The sequence below is a fragment of the Anguilla anguilla genome, chromosome 3, assembly GCF_013347855.1.
Source record: "Anguilla anguilla isolate fAngAng1 chromosome 3, fAngAng1.pri, whole genome shotgun sequence".
Taxonomy (NCBI): Eukaryota; Metazoa; Chordata; class Actinopteri; order Anguilliformes; family Anguillidae; genus Anguilla; species Anguilla anguilla.
Window position 1 is genome coordinate 17,622,798 of NC_049203.1, and position 21,463 is coordinate 17,644,260.

At 41.9% G+C, this 21,463-nt stretch overlaps 2 protein-coding genes across 5 annotated transcripts in view; one reads left to right on the forward strand and one right to left on the reverse strand.

The window, feature by feature from the left end:
• The window catches only part of col4a1 (collagen, type IV, alpha 1), a 52,069-nt gene extending 48,943 nt beyond the window's left edge, over positions 1-3,126 (reverse strand). Inside the window, exon 1 of one of the 2 annotated variants that reach the window (XM_035411471.1) lies at positions 2,879-3,126. In XM_035411471.1, coding sequence (XP_035267362.1) covers positions 2,879-2,947 — 69 coding nt within the window. In that variant the 5' untranslated portion in view covers positions 2,948-3,126. The remainder of the gene's footprint in view (positions 1-2,878) is intronic. The other variant, XM_035411470.1, reaches the window with a different exon arrangement.
• Positions 3,127-3,197: 71 nt separating this feature from the next.
• col4a2 (collagen, type IV, alpha 2) overlaps positions 3,198-21,463 on the forward strand; it is a 65,427-nt gene continuing 47,161 nt past the window's right edge. For 2 of the 3 annotated variants that reach the window (XM_035411467.1, XM_035411469.1), the window contains exons 1-3: positions 3,198-3,425; positions 3,729-3,848; positions 3,953-4,022. In XM_035411467.1, the coding sequence (XP_035267358.1) occupies positions 3,781-3,848; positions 3,953-4,022 (138 nt within the window). In that variant the 5' untranslated portion in view covers positions 3,198-3,425; positions 3,729-3,780. The remainder of the gene's footprint in view (positions 3,426-3,728; positions 3,849-3,952; positions 4,023-21,463) is intronic. The other variant, XM_035411468.1, reaches the window with a different exon arrangement.

The window sequence follows — 21,463 nt, forward strand, 5'->3', positions numbered from 1 at the left end:
TGGTGCATTTGATTGTTTTGGGTCTAAATCATTCCGTTACAACATGCATCAGATTACCAGCCCAATCTAACTGAGTTTGCCATTGTTGGCCACCAGCCCAGTACTGCATCCACACAGATGCATATTAACTACTTTTTTACATTTAAAAGCTTCCTGCTGCATCTATTGTTGCAGAATACAATGTATGCAAAAAATAATTAATGCAAGGTTGTTTGTGTAATTCCACTGGACTGTTTTAGAAAATGAATAAAACATAAACTCTCCTATTGAAAATTTGAGTGGGAGCGGGTAAATAACTTTAAAGTTTCTGTGTTTAAACAATAGTAACTGGCAATTATTCCAGTCTGTGTGGATCATGTCTCCCGGCTCTGTTTCCCAGGTGGACTTGCAGAGTTCATGTTTTGAACTTTTTCTTCAGTTACCATTTTTGTAGGGAAAAGAACTCACCATGATTCAGTTAGGTGTCGAACACTGCTAGCATCTGTAGCTGAAATTTAAGTTCGTTCTGAGACTCCCTCAACTGCTAAATCACAGAACGTGGAAGCTTTTTGTCATGTGAGCAAAGTTTCCCGAGGTCCATATCTAAAAAACTTCACAACAATCATGCTTCATGTACCAATTATGACATGACAAATGTGCCACAATCAAAACTTCCATAAAATACACAAAAGTTCCAGCAAAGCAAGAGAGGAGGCCAACAACAGTCAGCACATTTACATATAAGGACACATGAAGAGGTGTTTCTGTGAGCCTGATCGCCAATCAAAAGCACTTAGTTTCCACTCCTTCAGAGAAGCAATAGATAGAACACTGGCTGACATACAGAGGGAAGCAGAGAATACACCTGAGCTGCTGGTGTACAGAGGCATAGACGCCTGCACAATCTTACACCCACATTCTTGTGAAGTGATGGCTCAAAAGGTCAGAGCTTACCCCTGGATTCTGCCCCACGAAGGGCAGCACAAGTACTCCCTCGCAGGGCAATCGCTAAAACCATCTAAGGGCTGTTATCCCCAATCCATCACCCTGACAGTGAGCACCGGGAGGGAGGTACTGACAATGGTGCTTTTTGACAAGGGTTTGAACCCACAACCTTCAGGTGCCATGGCAGGGGCTGTGACCACAACATCATGACCTCTGAAGAAAATTAACTACGCATAAAATAATTTTGCCTATTAAATATATTCAGGCAGACCCAGGCATGCTACAAATTTTAAAATTATTATATTGTAATTGCATCCTGCTTCAGCTTCCTCATATTTTAAAATGAGAACTATTGCAGTCTGGAAAACACAATCTACCTTTTAGTGTACAATGTCAAAAATCTGGCCACCCAATTTTGCGGAATGCTTCCAACTGTGGAGGGATGGTGGAGGATTCGCAAGGGGGGGGCAGGTAGCTTAGTAGGAGAATGTCAGTTGTCATCCAGCAAGGGAAGGAAGGAGGTTTCCTGGCATGACAGACAAATTACTCTACCGATTACATTCTGCTGAAGTCTTGAGCCCTGGGAATCTAATCTGTCTCACCAGGGAACACCATTTTTTGTGCACTTGATTTTTGCGATTTCTCCACAGGGGGCAGCAGTACAGTCCATTTATCAGCACTGATGCTCTCAAAGAAGGAGAACTTGTCATCGCAAGTAAAGAAAGAATCTAGGATTCAGGAACAAAGGGGTTAACACAGAATTTGGTATCTTTATCACGGAATGAAAGTCTTGAACATTCCGGGGTGTACACTCACCCTCCAAGAGGGGGTAACTGAGTGCCCCTGCTCTGTTTTAAGGAACTGTAACATATTGATGACGAAAGCCCAGTTATGCCTGTGGGATAGTACACACACAACACAGATTCCCATTGGGCAAAACCCCAAGAATGCCCAGAACCTTTAACTGGGATGGCAAGTGACAGAGTTGGCACTGGTTTACTAACACCACACTGCTCCGAGAACAGTGGGAAAGGACCCAACTCCAGCAACGCCAACCAATTAAGAGACTCAGTTTCCAATGCAAAGTTGAAGCCACTCTCAGAAACAACTGGTCATGTGTTAAGTCACAATTTGCTGAAGATGTTTTTATTTTCCTAGTAGTCTGCACATTCACTGACAATAACTGATCAACTCCAGGGCACCCATCAAAAAGTTATTTGTCATGCAAAAAGAAGTTGTTGTTGCTTCTCTTTACCAAAAGCATTCCCACACATTGCATAAATTTAATGTTGTTTATACATCATATTTGTTTGTAAGAAAACTTCCTGAGAAGTGGACAATAAAGTCTAGTCTAATCTAATCTCAGATACAATACAGTAGCACTCAATGAGTAGGCTACTTCCCCTCCAAACTCACAAGAACGAGACAGTCGTAACTGTAATTGATTGGTTGTTTTAAGATAAGTGGTAGAGCAATAGAGTTAATTTGGTTCAAGTATAGATTTCCAACCTTAAAAAGGACATTGGAAAAACTTAAATCTACCTTTAAAGATGTTAAATTCTAACGTATAGTGAGTAATTATTTTTACTTATCCTGTGCTAGGAGCTGGTCACCCAGTTACCATTCCAGCATTTGTCAGAAAGTTTCAAACTCTGAGAAGAGTTTGGAAAAGATAACTTGATACGTGCATTACAATCTCTTTGGCTTAAATATACCTCAGAAAATTTTGGAAATATACGTATTCTGTCGCAACAGCCGAGAAAACGTCGTTCTAAATAACTGAATCATGTACACTTGTTATGTAAACTCTGCGTAACTGCAGTTCTCACTCAATTCAAATTTTGCAGATTACTTCATAACTAATGTGCCTTCTACAAAAAAAAGTTTGAATATAACAAAGACCCAGACCCTATATGATATCAAAATAAGAGTAAATATTGATAGAAGTACTCACCTCAGCCCTTGTCCACTCCACACCAGAGTAGATGATCGCTAGGAACAAGGCGCAGCTAGTCAACAGCATCGTGCTGGAGCTCGGTGAAATCTATTTACGATGCACCTATGTCCAGCAAGGACACTGTTGACCGGCTTCTTCTGGTCCCAACTGTCTATATATTTGTTTGCTCAGAGCTTGTAACCTGCGTTTGACAGCATCTTTGCTTTCTCTGCAGCGTTGTGCGTTTCTGTCCAAAGTAACTTCTTCTTGTGGTTTCCACCCCACCCCTTGTTAACATGCATTAGCCATGACCACCCTCATTCTGTATACGGACACAAACCCTATCTAACAAAAAGGCACTTGCAATTCTTGTGTGTTGCTGGAGAACTTCTTCCTCGGCTTTGAACGACTTTCGGCTCGTTTAGTCGTAAATGTGATTTTTTTTTCCACATCGGAGACTTTAAGGAGAACTGCCTTGCGTCTGGCTAAATAGCGGCGCGTGCCAGATCAGTAGAAACGGTAGCAATTTACCTGAATACAAGACAGCGGTGAGCGTGCATGTGATGTAAGTGTTTTTTTGTTTTGTTTTGTTTTAGTTAACTGATCGAACCTCTAAATATGTCCATTTCACGAGAAGCAAAGAAGTTATTAAACACGTTGTTTGAGCGCATTACTGTATCCTAATAGATTACGCATACGGAAATAAGTGAGATGCTAAACTTTAATGCAAATCGTAGACCAATCAATTCAGGCATCTGCTTTTCCCGAACAGCACCGTAGATTAAAATATATACTCAGTAATTATATTTAATCGCACTGGGTCATACACTATGTGTGTTTAACTGTATGTGTGAAATGTCTTCTCTAAGTAAGTATGTATTAGCAAGGAGACCGCGTTGGATGAAGAAGTAGACACGGGGATGAAATCTGAAGTACGGATGGACGGGGCCATGCAGGTTCGACGCAGGATAGAATTTAAAAGTTTAAGGTAAGTAAATTAGACATTCTACTGCTAGTCGCGTTCTGTGATTGTGCCATTTTAGAACACACTCATTCCAATCACGTATTAACGACTGCTGTTTCATTTTAAAGGTTTTCGCTTAACACGCTGACAACTTTGTGCCTAATAATCCTCGTTCTTCTGACGACCGAAGTTCAAGCCGTAAGTGATTTTTTCTCTTTTTTAACATTATCGGATTGTTTTCAGTTATTGGTGATTGTTTTCAGTTATCTCGTTTTACTGAGATTTTACTGACACGTGGCCAAATTACAGTATATTAAGTAGTCAATAAAACATGTAAAAGTTATAATAGTCCATATTTGTTAATTCACATGTAAATCTTTGTCTGACTGCAAAGTTTACTCTGAGAAGTGGGCGTGGCGTGCGTAACGCTGTAGTGCCAGATTGTGCGCAGCATGGCTCAATTGGACTAACCCGTGGGTACCAAATTAAATTCCTAGAGATTTTATTTATTGATTTACTTATTTGGTTACAGATTCTTTCCCTTGGTTTAATTGAACAGGTGTGACCGTAGCTGTGGTTTATATACACTTAATAACATATTGTTATTTAAATACATGCTGTTATTGACGTAAAATAAAAGCGAATATTATATTGAATTGACTGATAGAGTTTGAGAATATTACAGTCTGGTATCGTTTTATATGATTTGTTATATGTAGACATGTTGGGGGTTGTAAAAGGGTTTGTAAATGGCCCTTTTCCCCTCTGTTGTGCTGTTTAAGTTTTCTGGAGTCAGGTGGCATGTTGAGAAGCTGCTGAAGAATAGTCAGAAGAGCTGTAAGTTAGTGGGTTTGCCCTTGTGATTAAAAGGTAACAAAATTCAGACTTTCTTATTTGAGGTTCTGCTTGAGTGTACAGTGGTTAAGGGAGTAAATATGAAAACCATTTTCTTAGAATGTCAATTGGATGTACTGAGGTGGTACAGAGCCGATATTTTGTATGTTAGGTTTTTACACGCAGTTGCAGAGAGGACGATGGGACTCCTAACCGAGCAGTAGGCCAGCAACGAGCAGGCAGGAAGCATAACACAATTCACAGATTCAATTAAATTAAAGCCCCAGGCCAGTTAAAGGAAGAACACAATGATTTTAGTCATTAAACTGAATACAGGCAACATTGACTCAAGAAACAGTTCTTATTTTCAGTACTGTATGTGCACCACATTCTTAGTTTGGAATCTGACTTTTAGTTTGAAAGTAGCCACAGACTGATATTCTTCTGCTTTCACTAGCTTTCCAAGGAAATCTCAGATTCAGTTTCTCATTCCGGCCGGATCTGGAGCTCTACAGATGATAGCCAGATAGTGTTGGGATTCCACAGGCAACAGGTGGTACACCTCTGCAGAAATATTACGCTTTTTTGTAAATATTTGACCCTGTGTGCCGACTGTTCAGGTCCACTGAAAAAAGATCCTTATCTGCAGAAACACTCCAGAGTCCAGACCCCAAAAGACAAAAGTCATTGTGACATATATTATTGCAGGTTTCATGAAGACCAACCCGTCTACTGACCATAAAGAATGGATCCAAAGATGTTAGTTTATTGTGGTGATGCATTTCTACCACTAGCCTTTTACAAATATATCAAACAGTTTGTGTGTGTAATGAAGAATATTTTAGATATTTAGAGAGGTTCATGATGACCAGCTGCCATTACAATAACTAGTACAGGGCCATTCAGTATTTTGTCGAAAGAAATATACTATATATATATATATATATATATATATATATATATATATATATATATATATATATATATATGTATGTATGTGTGTATATATATATATATATATATATATATATATGTATGTATGTGTGTATATATATATATATATATATATATATATGATTGGTCTTTCAACTATTACTTGTGATTAGGTGAGTCATGAAAAAAGTTAAAATGATGCCCACCTAGGTTTCAGAGAGAAATTACGGAAATGTTTTTTCTTATTTTTCTCAGTGTGTGAACTATGCCCACCTCCCATAATTCTGATGGAACATTCACCGACAGCGATCTTCCTCTTTCCTACAGTGACAGGAAGCTGTGTTTGCTTTGCTGTGAAGTGAACATAGGAAACCCATTATGGGCACCCTTAATGCGCTACAGTTTCAAAGCAATTACCTGGAGGAAGGGAACTGTCCAGAAAAAAAGTAGTCTTTTTTTCTTTTAAATCAAAGTCAAAAAATGTTTTTTAAGTTTAACAACTGTTGCAGGATGATTGACCCAGAATGAGAATGTGTCCCTGAGAGCTCTATTTTCAAAACTTCCACATTAAAATACTGTAGGTTTTTCAGACTTTATCTTTTCTAAAAACAGTATATTGATATGCTGCGTACAAGTGAGCAAAAACTCAATTAGAGAGCGGGAAAAGGGTTCTTTGTTTCGTTTTTTATCAGATTTTTTTAAGGCCCTGATGAAAAGCTTGTGACTTTACTGAAGTCCTCTGTGCATGCATTGTGCTTATGTAGACCTCTGTAAGTAGAAACAAACATCCTCAATGCAACTTTAATGGCACTTTGTATGTCTGAATGGTTGGTTCAAGCAATAAGTTTATGTTTCTTGATACTTGGGGTTCCATGTCAATTTTGAGATCACTGAAATTATAAAAAGGGTTCTAAAAGAATTTCAAATTGTATTTTTAGATTGACTGAAAGTGAGATTTTTTTGGATGTCTGGGTGGCTCATCCTGCTAAGGCATTGGATGGCAATTTGTGGACAGACCCCATGGTCTGGTATGAAATTCTGACCATGGCAGAACCAACTGTGTCAGAACACAACTGGATTCCTCATGTCAATATCCTTTGTGTCATTAGACAAGGATGCCTTTGCTGATTGGGTGGCTGCAGTCCGCCTGTCCCAGCCGCACAATGAGTGCAGTTCTCAGACACAAAGTCCATGCAGCTGAGATAAAGCACAGATCAGGCAAAGAGGTGGCCAGCAGCACATATTAGAGGATGATAGGATGATCCTCTATAGGAAACTGGTTGAAGAGAAGCAAGAGGTTCCGTGGATGGGCCTGAGCAGGACCTGGACCTGTCAAAGTGGAACTATTACCAACAGTAACTGAATACTTGTCCAATGCCATAATGTGGCCACATTGCTGTCCTTCAAAGAAAGATTATTTTCATAGCATCTGAGAACAGGGTCTTATAACCATAGTAGACATGAGTTTAACTCTGATATACGGATGTATTTTTCCATAGAGAGCTGTGGTGCATGGAATAGTTTATCAGGTCATGTAGTAGGATTAGAGTCCCTTGGGGTGTTCAAGATCTGACTTGACACAGTGCTGGATACTTTAGACAAAAAAAGCAAAATTACAAGCCCTAGATGGCCTAAATGGCTATTCTTAACCATAAAATGTGTTTATGTCCTTGTTTTTATTCAGAAATCCCCAGTGGTCTAAATGCAAGAATTCCAGCATTGTCATTATTCCTATGTTTTCTTGTTTGATTTCAAGATTCAGTGGAGTTGTCGTTCATCCGTATAATTTTCCTAACAGTGCCTGCTTTCAGCACGCGCAGTTAAGTTTAGCCACCGTTATAATGCACAGACACGGCTGAAGTGATATTCTGCAGGACTTGGTCCTGTGCCTGCCGTTTCGATGGAACGCGGAGCTTGAGAATGGCGTGCGATGCAGTGGCATGCATTAACGCTGTTTCGGCACATTAAGAGGCTGTGCAAACTGCTGTAGTTTCAAACTTGGTGCTTGCCCTCACTCACGGTTTTGTAATTGATTCCACATACTAACCGAAGACATGGATTCCATTGACAATGGAAGAAGTCACCCACTTCCGCAGGACCTACTGATGTCTCCTTTGTCGGGGAGGGCATCTGGCTTTGGGGAGTGGGGTGTGGATAGGCGGAATGGAGTATGGATAGAGGGAATGGGGTATGGATGGGGGAAATTAATGTTTTATGTCAACAGAACACAAATCCCTTCTGGTAGCTTGCGTTGGGAATATGTTACAAAAAGGGTTTTGTCACAAGAAATGCATAAATAGACACTGTTGGCAAAGATACACAGTTTGATGGGAAAAGCCTTCAGTTCACTGAAGCGTGTGGGCGTCGTAGAGTGTTTACAGAGCTTTAGTGTTAACCAAACAGAGCACAACAGTACAGGGCTCTGATACATGCTTTTATGATACTTTCCCCTGAAGGCATTAGGCATTCATTATGCTTAAATCAAAGAGAATTTAAAAAAAGAAGAGAAATGCAAGTCAGAGATCAAGAAAGAGAGAACACTCATGAAAAATAGCCTTTCTCTTTGATGTTTATCTGCACTGCAAGCAATCTGACCAGAAAAGTTTTATTTAAAAAAAATATTCAAATAAAAAATGTGTTTATGGGGGGAAATGGCCTGCTGAGATTCTGCGGGCCGTGGCGATAAAGGGCGTGACGGTGGTTCTCCGCGGTTTTGGGAGCGGTGAGGTGTGTGCCAGGCAGCAGTCCCGCACGTGAGAGCCCGCGAGTGCCCCCTCCCCTCCCTGAGAGTCAGTGGCTGAGTGAAGATGTCTGCCAGTGATAAGGTCTCCTCCCCCGGCAGCAGGAAAGAGCCGCTTCATCCTCGCCAAACCTCCGGCAATAAAGGTACAACAATTGGGGGAAGGCCCTATTGTGCTCACTGATTTGGGAAATGGGAAATGGAATGGAGTTCAGATGAAGAATCCATGTGTGGAGGCATTCTGAGTTAGTGAGTCAGCTTGTCCCATTCTCTAACTTGGTCAGTTCTGCATTACCTTGCCAAAATGGGCCTTCCTATTTGGCGTATGTTATTTTGCCCAAATGGGCTAGGTTATATCGCCCATGCCAACAATTAAGCGCTAAGCGTGATTTCAGGGGTTGTGAAGTGTAAAATCTGGACAGTACTATTTAAGATGTGTAATACCATGCACTAGTACCATGTTGCAAATTAGAACTTAATGGCCATGTCATGCAAGGAAAGATCTGTAGTACCATATAGTTGTTACATAGAACTTCAGGGTCATATAGTGAAAGGTAATGTCTAGAGTTTCATGCAGGCTTTAGTTAGAAATTCATGGTTTTTGCAAGTATGATTTGCTAATATAATTCTAATTTAAGATTTCCAAGGCCATGCAGATGTCCCTCATACTCAAAGTGTCTGTCTAATGTGGAAAACAGGCGACTACACACCCCAGACTTTCACATTCACACATCTCCCCTTGCAGCAGGAAGCCTGACCAATGGAAACAAAGACTGCCCTGTGTTTCATGTTTAGTTTAACATTGTTGTTCTGTGGTACTTTCCATAAAACGAGGCCTTCTGGGAAGGCCTGGCTTTTTAGTGTGGACTTATTATTTCCTCAGTGACAGTCCAGAACCTCAGTGCTTAAAAAAGGAAATTAAATTGATCAATTTCATTTTGACTGTTGCTTTGAATCCTTTGTGGTTTTATGCATTCAGGGCTGCTCTGAATTTTTTATGGTGAATGCTCATTGACCGAAATATGGTGCCTACTGTGTGTACTTACTGTAGGTACTGTGTGAATGTATTTGCTTCCTTTCAGAGGTCCATTTTTAATATCAGAAACATCTGAAAACATTATATAAAAATACTACTGATGAGGATTCAGTGTTGTGTTTTTGTGAAGCAACTTGATTGGTAGCTAGCTACCGAATTGATTCAGAGCAAGGACTCTATCTCTCTTTGCCAATCCTCTGTATTTTGGAAGGTATCATTCACCCGCCCCCATCGCCCTACGCTCCCTCCCTGATCTGGGACAGGGCCCCTCCCTATGTCTATGCATTGGGACCTACTAAACTGGTGAGGCAACCTACCCCGTCTCAAGGTATAGAAGAAAAGACACCCACTGTACCTTGACCTCACTCCCACCTCCATGCTCCCCCCACCCCCACCTCCCTCCCCAAGAGGCTGCAGTAAATCGGGCGAAGGTCTGCAGGGAATGCCGTCACTTCTGAGAAACAGCCAGAGGAGTTTTGTGCAAATCAGTAATCTGCAAAAATGCCATTATAAGTCGAGCGCAAAAAAAGCCCCCGGGGAGTGCTGGGAATGGCCAGACTGCGGGTCATTTCCCCAGGACCGTGCTACTTCAGTTGGCCTTGGAGCAGGGGCTTGTCTGTCGAACCTGTGTCACAGAGGGGGGATGAGAAGCAGGTGAAACTTAAGGAGTGCCACATGGACTGGCATCATAAGGCAAGATTAATATCTGTATTTGCAGGGAGGGGGGTTCTTTTCCCCCACCCATCTCTCTCCTTTGTCTTCAGTCTGAGGGTTTAAACATCTGTCTGTCAAACATCCCTGTGAAACAATACTGAATAATTTAATCAGTGCTTTTTATGTGAAAATAGGCCAGGTGGTGGAGACTGGCCAAATTTGGTGGAGAGTCATTTCACAACCCTTTCACCCCCGCTCCCCCCACCCCCTAAACTTCCACCCCCGCTCTGCCATTTCCTTCTCCCCTTATGGCTACAGTTTTATTTTCAGCCCTGGGATTCGCTAATGTGTAAAAATGTTGAAAGTGTTGTTTCTGTGTTAGAGAGGAAAGAGTAACAGAGACATCACAAGGGAATGAATGCAAGATTAGTGGCCTGATTACTGGACATGCCAAAAGCATGGTAGAAGCATTTATAACATTCAACGTTTCTGCTGTTTTTGGTAAGTTAGAGATGTACGCTCAGGTGAAACCCATTTTCCATTTCCTGACATAACTTAATAATGGCAGCAAGGATGTCAAGGCAGATCTTCAACGCTTGTGGGATGAATTCTGGAGGCCCTGTACAGTCGTTCTCTTTGTGTATTAGTTATATTAATCTCCCCACTGAGTTCTCAGAAACCAGCTCTCATTGAAAACTTCTCATGTATGTTGGGATTGGTAACAAGGCTGGGATGGGCCAATCAGATTTGCAGATTTGTTGGTCAGATAGATTCTTAGCCCTCAGGACCACAGGGGAGATAGATGCCAGAGAGGGTCCTTTATGGTTAGGTGATGGTGCAGTTCTTTGCAGTTGGGAGGGCAGTGCAGCTCCTTACAATTGGGAGGGTGGTGGGGGAAAGGTGGTACAGTTCTTTACAGGTGGGAGGGTGGTGCAGTTCCTTAAAGTATGAAGGGTTGTATGGTTCTTTACAGTTGGAATGGTGATATGCTTCTTTACAGTTGGGAGGGTACCGTGGCTCTTTACAGTTATGGTGATGGTGTTATGGTTCCTTCTGGTTGGGAGGATGATACGGTTCTTTATACTTGGAAGGGTATTGTGGTTCTTTACAGTTGGGAGAGTAGTGCAGTACGGTACAGTTGGGAGGGTGGAGTGGTTCTTTACTGTTGGGAGGACAGAGTGTTTTTGGCATGTGTTGTGTGGGACTACTTTATTTCAGAGATAATGGCTGTTTTCATGCTTCATTGTTATTTGAGGCTGGGGTTGCCACGCCCAGATGAGACGCTATCAGCCCTAATACCCCAGCCTGACTGAAGACGTAGATGCTGCCTTCACCCATGTTATGCTCCTACAGTTATTCATTTGAGGTCTCGCTAACAAATTCACCACCTCACTCTCCTCAAAATCTGACAGTCACAGATTTGACACACTCTGGTTAATTGTCAATCCCAGGTGCATACTGCAAGCAGCAGGAACAGTAAGATTAGGCGAAGGAAGGCTTAGGCCAGTGTTTATCTGTTCTTTATACAAGCACAATACCCCTCCCCCCATTGTTTTTGCAATTGTGCCTATTGTATTTCTGTATGCATTACAGTGGGTTTGTTTCCCTCTTTCCTTCTCCCAGCTGTGTAGTAAGTTTAGCCACTAAGGGTTCATAAAGGCGATTTCCCTTTTAATAATATTTAACGGATGTGTTTTTTCTCTCAATAGAAAGTCACAATTATATTAATTTGCAATGGGAGTGAGTTTTTAGAAGGAAAGGACTGTATATATTGAGTTTTTTTCCCTGCATGAAATATAGTGTAGTCCGTGATGAACTTGCCCCGGTTTAAAAAGTATCTGGAATGATTGAGTTTGGTTATGGTTTGATGGTTTGGTTATGGTGTCTCAGCATTTTTAAACTCAGAGCTTTTTTCCTCTGCCCACCCTTCCATTCTGTTTCCCTCTTCCTTTTATAGTCTGAACTCGGTGGCAAGCGGTGGCCAGCCATTTCTGTGCTGAAGAAGGGCTGCCAGAGTCTTGGCAGGCAGGGCTGGAGAGAGAATGCAGTGCTTAGCTTTGGCATTACTGAGAGCGGGAGGCTGCATTTAGATTGCACTTAGGACCCAGTGTTTGAGCTCAGTGTTAGCTCACAGTGTTAGCTTGTCAACGGTCGCCTCATCCTTGTAGCGCCCAAACAAACTGTGAAAACGTTTCTTATTCATGGCCGTTTTAAAGAGTCTCTTTGGCCTACATTTGGTCTATCTGCAGGTGCTTTCAGTCCTTTGATCTTTCAAAATATGTTTCATGTGAAAGTGGATTACTGAGCATTAGAATGGCTGAGAAATGACCTATGTGCATCCAACAGAGGAAGATACCAGTTAGCAGAAATAGCTATTTCATGTATTATCCATCTCATACCATCTCATATCGATAATACCTTATCATGTATTTGTTCAACAGAAAGCCATATCTAGAGTGACTTACATGGCTAACAGATTGACGTATTATCAATATAGACAGTTGCATATATAACCTGCTTTCAACTTTGTTGATGTCAAGGTTGAGTATGTTTCTCTCTGCATTTCTGGCAGTGGCTAAGGAGCTCATTAGATTGACATATCCCTTGAATGAATGAATGAATGAATGAATGAAAACCTTTATTACCCCGAAGGGAATTTTGCTTGCACACAATGAGCGATACAATAAACATATAACAAAGTAACAATAACAGACAGTAATCACAAACAAGTCATGTATAAAAAATGTGAGGATACTTTGAATAAAAGTTTTGTAAAAAAAAAAAAGGGTGGGCATGGTGTTATCACATTTAAATTTCCTCAGTCGCCTTAAAAAATACAGTCTTTGTTGTGCTTTGGAGTATCTGGAACTGGTGTTAGTCATGCATCCCCCTCCCCCCACCCACCCTTGACAAAATGAACCAAAAACCTGTGCCACACGGCTTTCCAAGCACATTTTATTTTGAGATTGACTTATTCCTCTGCGTGCTGATGTGAAACAGTTCCCATGACCCTCGTGAGAGGGAACGAAGCAGGCCCCCCCTGGAGGGAATATGGGCCGGTCCAAATCCGCCCAACAAGTTTATCCTTACAGCGTGCGCACCATGTAGTACTTTACATGGAGTAACAGTGCATCCATCAAACCTCACAGAAGTGGTTTATGAGAGCTTCCAATGCAAGTATGGACTACTTTTTGTTAGTTAGTTTTTTCCTTTTTTTTGCCTGTGGTTTTAGATTTGATGTTCGAACACCTACACCTTGAATACTGTAAATGTGTCAAACACAACAAGATTGAGATTAAGCAGTATGGCCCCCTCGTTCTTAATGATGTAGTTTGGAGTGTGACAATTTTAGAGTGAAAGGATTCAAGGAATTTTTTTCTCCCCGTGTTTACATCTTCGTCGGACAGGAAGATTGCTCTGGCCGTCGGGGTCCTCCACAGTCTTCCCAGTCCCATAAGGCCATTTCTTGGAATAGAAGCTCTAACGTCTCTAGGGGTAAAGTGTCAGAGTGCAAAATCCCTGTCTTATCCCAGGACACTGCGGACTGTTTTTTGACATCTGGCCTTGTGCACAGGGCTTGCAGTTTTATCATCCGTCATACCAGCAGGGTACTGGAGGATCATGGGGCTGCGTTTTGAGTCATCCAGTCATAATGCATCTCTTGCCCATTCCTGTGCGCTACTGTGACTTTTTACTCTCCAAGCACTGTCAATCTAAAGCAGATGCCAGAAATGACAAGGGTTTGCCACTGAAATTACCAAACCACAGGTTGCACCTAGAAATAAGCACTTTTGTACTTCCATTTGTTAGCTGCTCCTGATAATTTTCAGCTCATCTGAAAGTGTCATTAAGATGCATAAGAAACAACATACATTCCAGTATTAATAACAACACTACACAGCTTTAGTGTACACATATAAATAAATTTGAACTTGAACATAAAAAATTACTGTGTGTCAAATGGCCTGAAACATGTACTCTTGGAAGCAGCAGGCTGCACAGTCTGGATTTATTCTAATCCTTGAATAGGAGCATGTAATAAAATTACTGTAATGTAAAGCAATGTGGTGTGACCATAAGAGAAATTATGACACTATGGGAGATCCACATCTGGTATACAAGGGAGACCAAGAAGTAGCAATACATTGCATTGCAAATATGAGAAAGTAGCATCCAGATACGTTTGTTAAAGAAAAAAATAATGCGTGTGTTTTTACCAAGTTAACATCACAGCTCACAGACTCAGCTCAGTCATCACCTCGAAGGAGTTCCAGCTGTCTGGTTCTGGGGAGGTGTTTTCGGCAGGTCTCCAAAGAGAACCGGGTGTCCGGTTCGGGGAAGGTGTTATCAGTGGGTCGATCGGGCTGCTGATTTGGCCCAGGTCCAGGACATAAATCTGTTCCGTCTCTGTGCCCCTGTCATGTGATGCACTCCATCACCGCACCCTTTAGCACATGTGGGTCTGGTCTGTCTTGGAAGTACTGTGAAAATTCCTTTACTTGCATGCTTGGAATTGCTGTTGGATGGAGGAAGGTGGACGGGGGGAGTGATGTATCCTGCAAAACAAATAGGCCCATGTTGTAGAGCAGGGTTTTTTAACCGGATTCGATCCAGGCACCCCCAGCCAGGCTAAAAAGCTTTTATAAAAAAGGTTTTATGAAGATAGCTAGAGGGGGGGTGGAGTTGATTACACATGAAGACTGGGAGAGGAGAATCATGAACAGCGAACAGGTGGGGCAGGGGGATTGCGGACTGGGATGGAGGATGAGGGTCATGGACCCCTTGTTGAGAAAACCCTGGCTGTAGAGGGATTGCCCAGGTTTATATCCACAATGTACAAGTGTAGGCTCAGTCTCAAGAATAACCGTTCCTCACGAATAGCTGTTATACACAGATTCTCTATCTCTGGCAGTAGTGGACAAGAGTTCCTGCTAACTGAATAAGATTAGCTGCATTCATCTAAGCACGTGTTGCATGTATGTGCAGTGCATGCATGGCTTGTCCAAGCTCACAGTACAGTGTAAGGAGTGCATTCAATAGCTCCACAAAATATGCACAATGCACAAATAGTTTTGTCTATAAAGCAACGTGCATGCTGTCCAGCTCACCCACACTCCTATAGAGGTGGTGATATAGTGTGATACCCTGACCTGATACTCCTGTACGCACACACTTTTCATATTCCTCCCTCATTCCTGCGCATCATAAACTCCTTCATTAGACATGTGGTCCTCTGCCATCCTACATCCTCCTACCATTTCAGACACCCCTTATCATTCCAGATTCCAGAGCACGTTAGAGATCATTTTGGTGTGACTTGCCCTGTGCTGGGGTCCAGTTTGGGTTCATCCTAGAAGGTGGTATACAGCGATTACGCCTATGGCGTGAGGTCCCAAACCCTAACCTTTATCCTAACCACTGCAGTCTTTTAGTCAATAATTTATTTTGGGTCAGAAAGCATCCCATAACTGAGGTCTTAATAACTGACAGAGATGGCATGAGCAGGATCTGAACTAGTTGCATGAGAAACTTCTCAATTTAATGCTTCAGGTTTGCTATCTGTTCCAAGAAGGCCTTATGCCAAACAAGAAAAGGACTTGATACAGGTACGATCAGTGATCGATACCATGTCACAGAACATGTCCCTATACTTTAATCCAGTCTTTTAACTGGACTGACCATTCACAAATGCAATTGTACCTCCAGGGCAAAGTAGCCTTTGGCATACTAGGCATGGCTGGGCATGGGCAGTAACCTATAACCCACATCCTTGGTAGGATGTTCTCTTATGTCCACAGTCCATGCGTGATGAAAGAGGAAAATGTGAGATGAAAGAGTTTTAATTCATGACTAATAAGTGTGCAAATGGCAGTGAAACATGTCATTTTGCACACAAAAATTTAAAGAAAAGCAGAGCGAATGAAAAATGGCTTGATCACTCACAAGTTTCCAGGCCAAAGTGCAGAACAACATCTTTTAGAGAATCATTTCATGCATTGACAAAGAGGGCATTTTTAGCATGACATTAACTTAAAGATATGCGTATAACTCTTAACGAGAGAGAGGTATGACATAAGAAGTCATAGAACTTGTATGCTATTAATGCTCGCAGAAGAATTTAAGGGAAGAAATTTGTGCCATAAACTCAATCCCAACCCCTTTCTGTTACCGTAGTGGGAAATAAACATCTGTAGATGTACCTCTTCCACTGCATGGATTTAGCTGCTCATTGTAGTTAGAGTTAGCCCCACTCCAAATGACTTCACCCCACTAGCAGCTCTATTCCAATTAGTCTGCCATCTTGTGAAGGAAGGTGGTGTGAAGTCTGGGCTCAGACAGCATTAGGAAATCCTCTGGTATGGTAGGGGTCAAAGGTCACTACTTGACGAGAAAGGAAACAACTGTTGACAAATGTCAGCACAGGCTCAAGGGAGAAGATGCCTTTGCTGGAGTTTACCTGCTATCTGTGGGCGGTACAGGGGATTAAGTTAAACCTTGTGTCTAAACTTTAAACAATGAGATTCAAACATTTTCCTGTGTTTTTGTTTAGTAACATAATTTCCCTTTAAAAGCTTTCATGTGGATAAACTGACATGTAGCGTCAGGAACAATCGTGACTTCAAACAGTGTTCTGAACCAATGAGCCTGTGTGAAATTAATGCTGAGGGTTATCTGTTCTACATGTAACCTGAGACTTTAGTGCCGTTTTTTGTGAACCAGAAGTGCATAAAAGTCTATAATGTTAAAGTCTCTGAAGCTTGGTTAGTCATAAATAGATGACTGATACCCTTTCTACTTTGAAAGATATTTTTGAGACTTTAAATGGTTGCATAACACTTTGTTCAGTTGACTTGATGTAGTCATAGAGCAGGTTCTCCAGATGTTAATAATTTGGTTTGACTGCTTTTCTTAAGTGCATATCACGTTTTCCTTTGAATTATATATGCTATATATGTGAAAGTAAACATATCAAAGATAACACAGTTTATTTTAATGTTTCCTGTCCATAAATTTCCAAAACATATTTTGCAAATGAGTAGATAAAGGCAGAGTTATGATGTGAGGGGATTGTAAATGTCGGGGGTGAATTGTGATGGGGGTTCCTGTTCACAAGTGCGCAGCTGTGCAGGGGAGAGATGTCAGGATGTCCAAAAGGGAGGGGGGGTTTGTTACCCTAACTCCCCCCCCCCACACACGCACACACTTTGGGAGATTAAGATACCTTGAGAATCCAAGTGGTAGGTAGGTACCTTTCCACAGAGTTGACTCTTTCGAAAGCACTCAGCTTGTCCGTTTCGAACAGCGTATTGCCTTCTTCCGGCTCCACTCATGCCTTATCAGAATTTTTCTGGTTCCTTTCCAGCATCTCTGAGTTTTCCTTTCTTTCTTGTCTTGCTGTTTGGCTTTTATGTTCCTACTGAGTACTTTTTTTGTTAGATTGTTTTTTTTTACTGCATATTTTCCTTTTTCTTTCTCCCCAGTTGTAGTTTTGGGCCATATTATTTATACACTCTCCTCCATCAGGTGGGGAGAGTACAGAGCAGCCTGGGCTCCCCTCAGAAGCTGCTGCAGTAGTTGCAGCCGAGTTGTGCTGTCGTCGCATGGTGCAGGCTGGTGTAGGGCCATCTAACTGCCATCCTGACACTGTTGAGATTTCTCTGTTTCTTCTTACCAGCATAAATGTTAGTTACGCTTTTCACAGGTATCTGCCTGAAGAAATGATGACACATCAGTTCTATCCCTATTTTATCATCTCCATGAGGACCTGCTGACATAAACCCTATCTGGGAGGTGCTACAGCCAATTACGTACCCTCTTTCAGGGCTGCAGGCCAGTCAACACTGGCTTAGATAGGACTCATTACCGGACTGTGGCCCATCACTACACTAAAATATTTTGCTTTAATGGAATATGCCAGTTGGCTACTTTTTCTCTTCTATGTCTTCAACAACGTGGTGCAATAAATGTAAATCAAAAGGAATAGCCAGCAATCACATGATGCTTTTTAAGTCATAATTTTATTGGTCAAGGCAGCTGTCCATTTAAAAATATGCTGAATGTGGGCAGCAACCTAGATTGAATTGGAACTATGGTCAAAGCCAGTGCTTTATTTAGAAAATTAGATTGTTCTTACCCAGAGAAAAAGTAGCATTTAACATGCTGTCACAGCTGGGTGTGGTCCATAACCTATAAGCTACATCTATGACAAGATGTTGTCACCCGTCTACAGTCCATGCCTGATGGATGAGGCAATGGATGAGGTGTAGTTGAGTTGTTTCGTGCACGTCTTGGGACTATGACCAATAAGCGTAGAAATTGGAGGCAATCTCGAGAGCTTCGCACGGATGAAGAACAGGGCAAAAAATAAAAATAGTTCACACGCAAGGTTTCCAGGCCAAAGTGCACAGCTAGACAATTTTGATAATTATTGTGTGACGCATTAGAGCCATATGACCAAGATTTGAACATGTGTTGGGGTGGAATTCTAAGGGAATTGGAAGTATGCAAGGCCTCCAGGCTGTATGGCCTGGTGAAATGGAGTCTGTATTATGAATCAATTTGTGAAATTTCTCTGGAGGATCAGGGCACTATTTTCTCCAGTGTAATGAAGATTGATGAAGCTGATGGCAATGGCAGTGGTGAATGGTATTTAAATTGTGCCCTTCATGGAGGTCATACCAACCTTGGCCAATGCACTACACCTTGACGTACTGTATGTGTAGCGCCCTGAACCAATTTAATTTTGACAATTACGTGAGGGTTGAATGAAATGGACAAATTGAAAAGGCCTGGTTGTCAATTTGGTCAGGACACTGGGGAATCCCCTTACGGGTGGATATGAGGGGGTGCACAGACTGCCCTGGTGAGCTCAATAAGGGTGGAGGTTTGGGTTTGGGTTATAGGTTTTAGAAACAGCAGGGAAGCCAGCCGTTGCCGAGTCCACCCAGGAAGGCTACAGTCATGATTATAGGCTGTAGGCTGATTTTCTTTATCTGTGGGGACATACATTCTGCCCTTCTGTTCTGCTCTGCCAACACAGGGAGACCCCCACCAGCACACCCCGCTGACGAATCCCCCACACACTTTATTCTGTGCCCACACACACACACATACACAAGCACACACACACACACACACACACACTAGTACTCACACAAATTGGGACACACACACTCTACACAACTTTCACAATCACAAGCGCACACACACACACACACACACAGAGACTCATAGACACACATGCATGCACACACACACACACACACACACACACACACAATAGTCTCCTCTAATAACAGCTTAGTCAGAACAAAACAGTAATGCATTACATTACATTACAGGCATTTGGCAGACGCTCTTATCCAGAGCAGTTAAGTGCTGTATAACAGGTGTGCACCACTAGATTATTACTGTACATTGCTTATTGGTTTAGCCGGCTGCCCTTCATCCTCATTCACTCAGGCAGAAACAAGCTGCTTAAAATCTGCATGAAAATCATCACATGGAACCGATGCAGATGTCATGTGTACTTTGGAAGCAATCCAGATCAAACCGAACAAAACTCACAAGCATCTGAAACCTCCCTTACAGAGGCATCCATGTCTTGTGCCGTGAAATGATCCTGTCAGATCAGCATATCAGATTGCTTATTATGGGGGGGGGGGGGGGTGTATATGTTATTGCAGTGAGCTATCACACACTTTGACAGCATATTCTGGAAGCCAGGCAAGATCTGTGTGCAGCACATGGCTTCTTGATTCTAGAAGAATTCCACAAAGCTCAGGGGTTCTTCCCAAACCGCGATGTCTGTACGGGCTTCTTTGTACGTTAATAATAGGGAAACAGGATTTTTCCTTTTGTAGTCTGACGGAGTTTGCACTGACTTGCTCAGGACAATTAGACTTGTGAGAAAAAGGATGGAAGAGCTCGTCAGATGTTTGCCTTGGTTTGGGTTTAGTGGATTTCCTGAAGTGGATCCCCCCTCTGGACCAGACGTGGTGTACCACGGTGTCTGGTTTGTAATGCATGCAAAGCCAAAAAAGAACACTTTAGCTCAGTGTTTGGAAATTAGACCATGGTGGGTGGAGGAGAGGGGAGGGGGTCTCCATGTTTTGGTTCACCCATGGCCTCATGGGATATATGTTCAGCCCAAAGCCGTTGTTTTGAGAATGAGCATTAATTACAGGCAAAACCAGTGAATAAAATGCATGTTGTCGGAGTCAATCTGCTGGACCCTTCCTTCGTGCAGCCATACTATTGTTTTTGAAGTTGCTGCGTCAGTTGAGCGTTGTGGTTGAAGCGTCTGTAGTGTTCTGGGAGTGGTGAGCTTGACCCTGCTTTTCAGACATTGCCCTGGGCTACACAGAAGGCCCACCTACTCTCTGTGCCACAGACCCAACTCATAATGGTTCTGACTACTTCAGGCCTCAGAGACTCACTGAGCTGGTCTTAGGGTGTCCTGTGTTGGGGTGACTACACTAGCTTCTTCAGACAAAATTTCACAGGGTAGTCTAATTTTATATTTCATCCATTTTGTCCATTTCACATATTGTGCATGCATATTGTACATTTTACATATGTTCCTTGATTGTAGCGGTATAAGCCGAAGTGAATTGTCTTACTTTAAACAACGAACTTGCAAATTCCCCTACAGCAACCATTGCTAAGCCAGCAGGCCGTCAGAGACGTCTGGAGATTCTGCAAGAATCTAAAATATCATACACAAAAACTGCTTGAGCCAATCAAAAACACACAAGATAATATCAAAAAACTTCAAAAAGCAAAATATCTGTTTAATTCTCTTGTATGTTTAGTGAGACATATGTACAGCGTGTATGTTGTAGTTTACAAACTACAGAGGTATACAAAATACTGAAAAATTTACCTAAGCCATTTACTCACTGTCTAATTTTCTGACATTTCCCTAGTCTGTTTAACTGGTTGTTTTACCCACTGTTATTCAACGCACTGCAGGAAAATCCCATGGGGTTTTGGGTTGGTTTCCTGAAATTTGTGAGCCAACATCCGTTTTAATGCTGTTTACTGAGACAAAAGCTTTAAAACTATGTAAAGAAAAACAAGTTTACTTAAACAATGAACTGTCACTCAAATTTAAAGAAAAAAAAACACACAATGCAATTTCAGTGGCCAATATTAGTGGCTCCCAAGTGTTAAACAATTACCTGGCAAAGACGCATAAATCAAGCAACGCCTGATGGTGGCAAATTTAGTTTTGTCTGTTTATATGATGGAACATTAATTTACCATTCAAAATACACAAGCCCACAAATAGGACAACCAAAAATACCCCTGCCCCCATCCCTTTGCCACGCATATGGGCAAGTAGTTACTCCAGATCTGAGAAGTTAGATACTTCAGAATATCAGATGAGATTGATTTGAAGAGTAGATTTGCACTTGATTTGCACTTATCACTGCACTC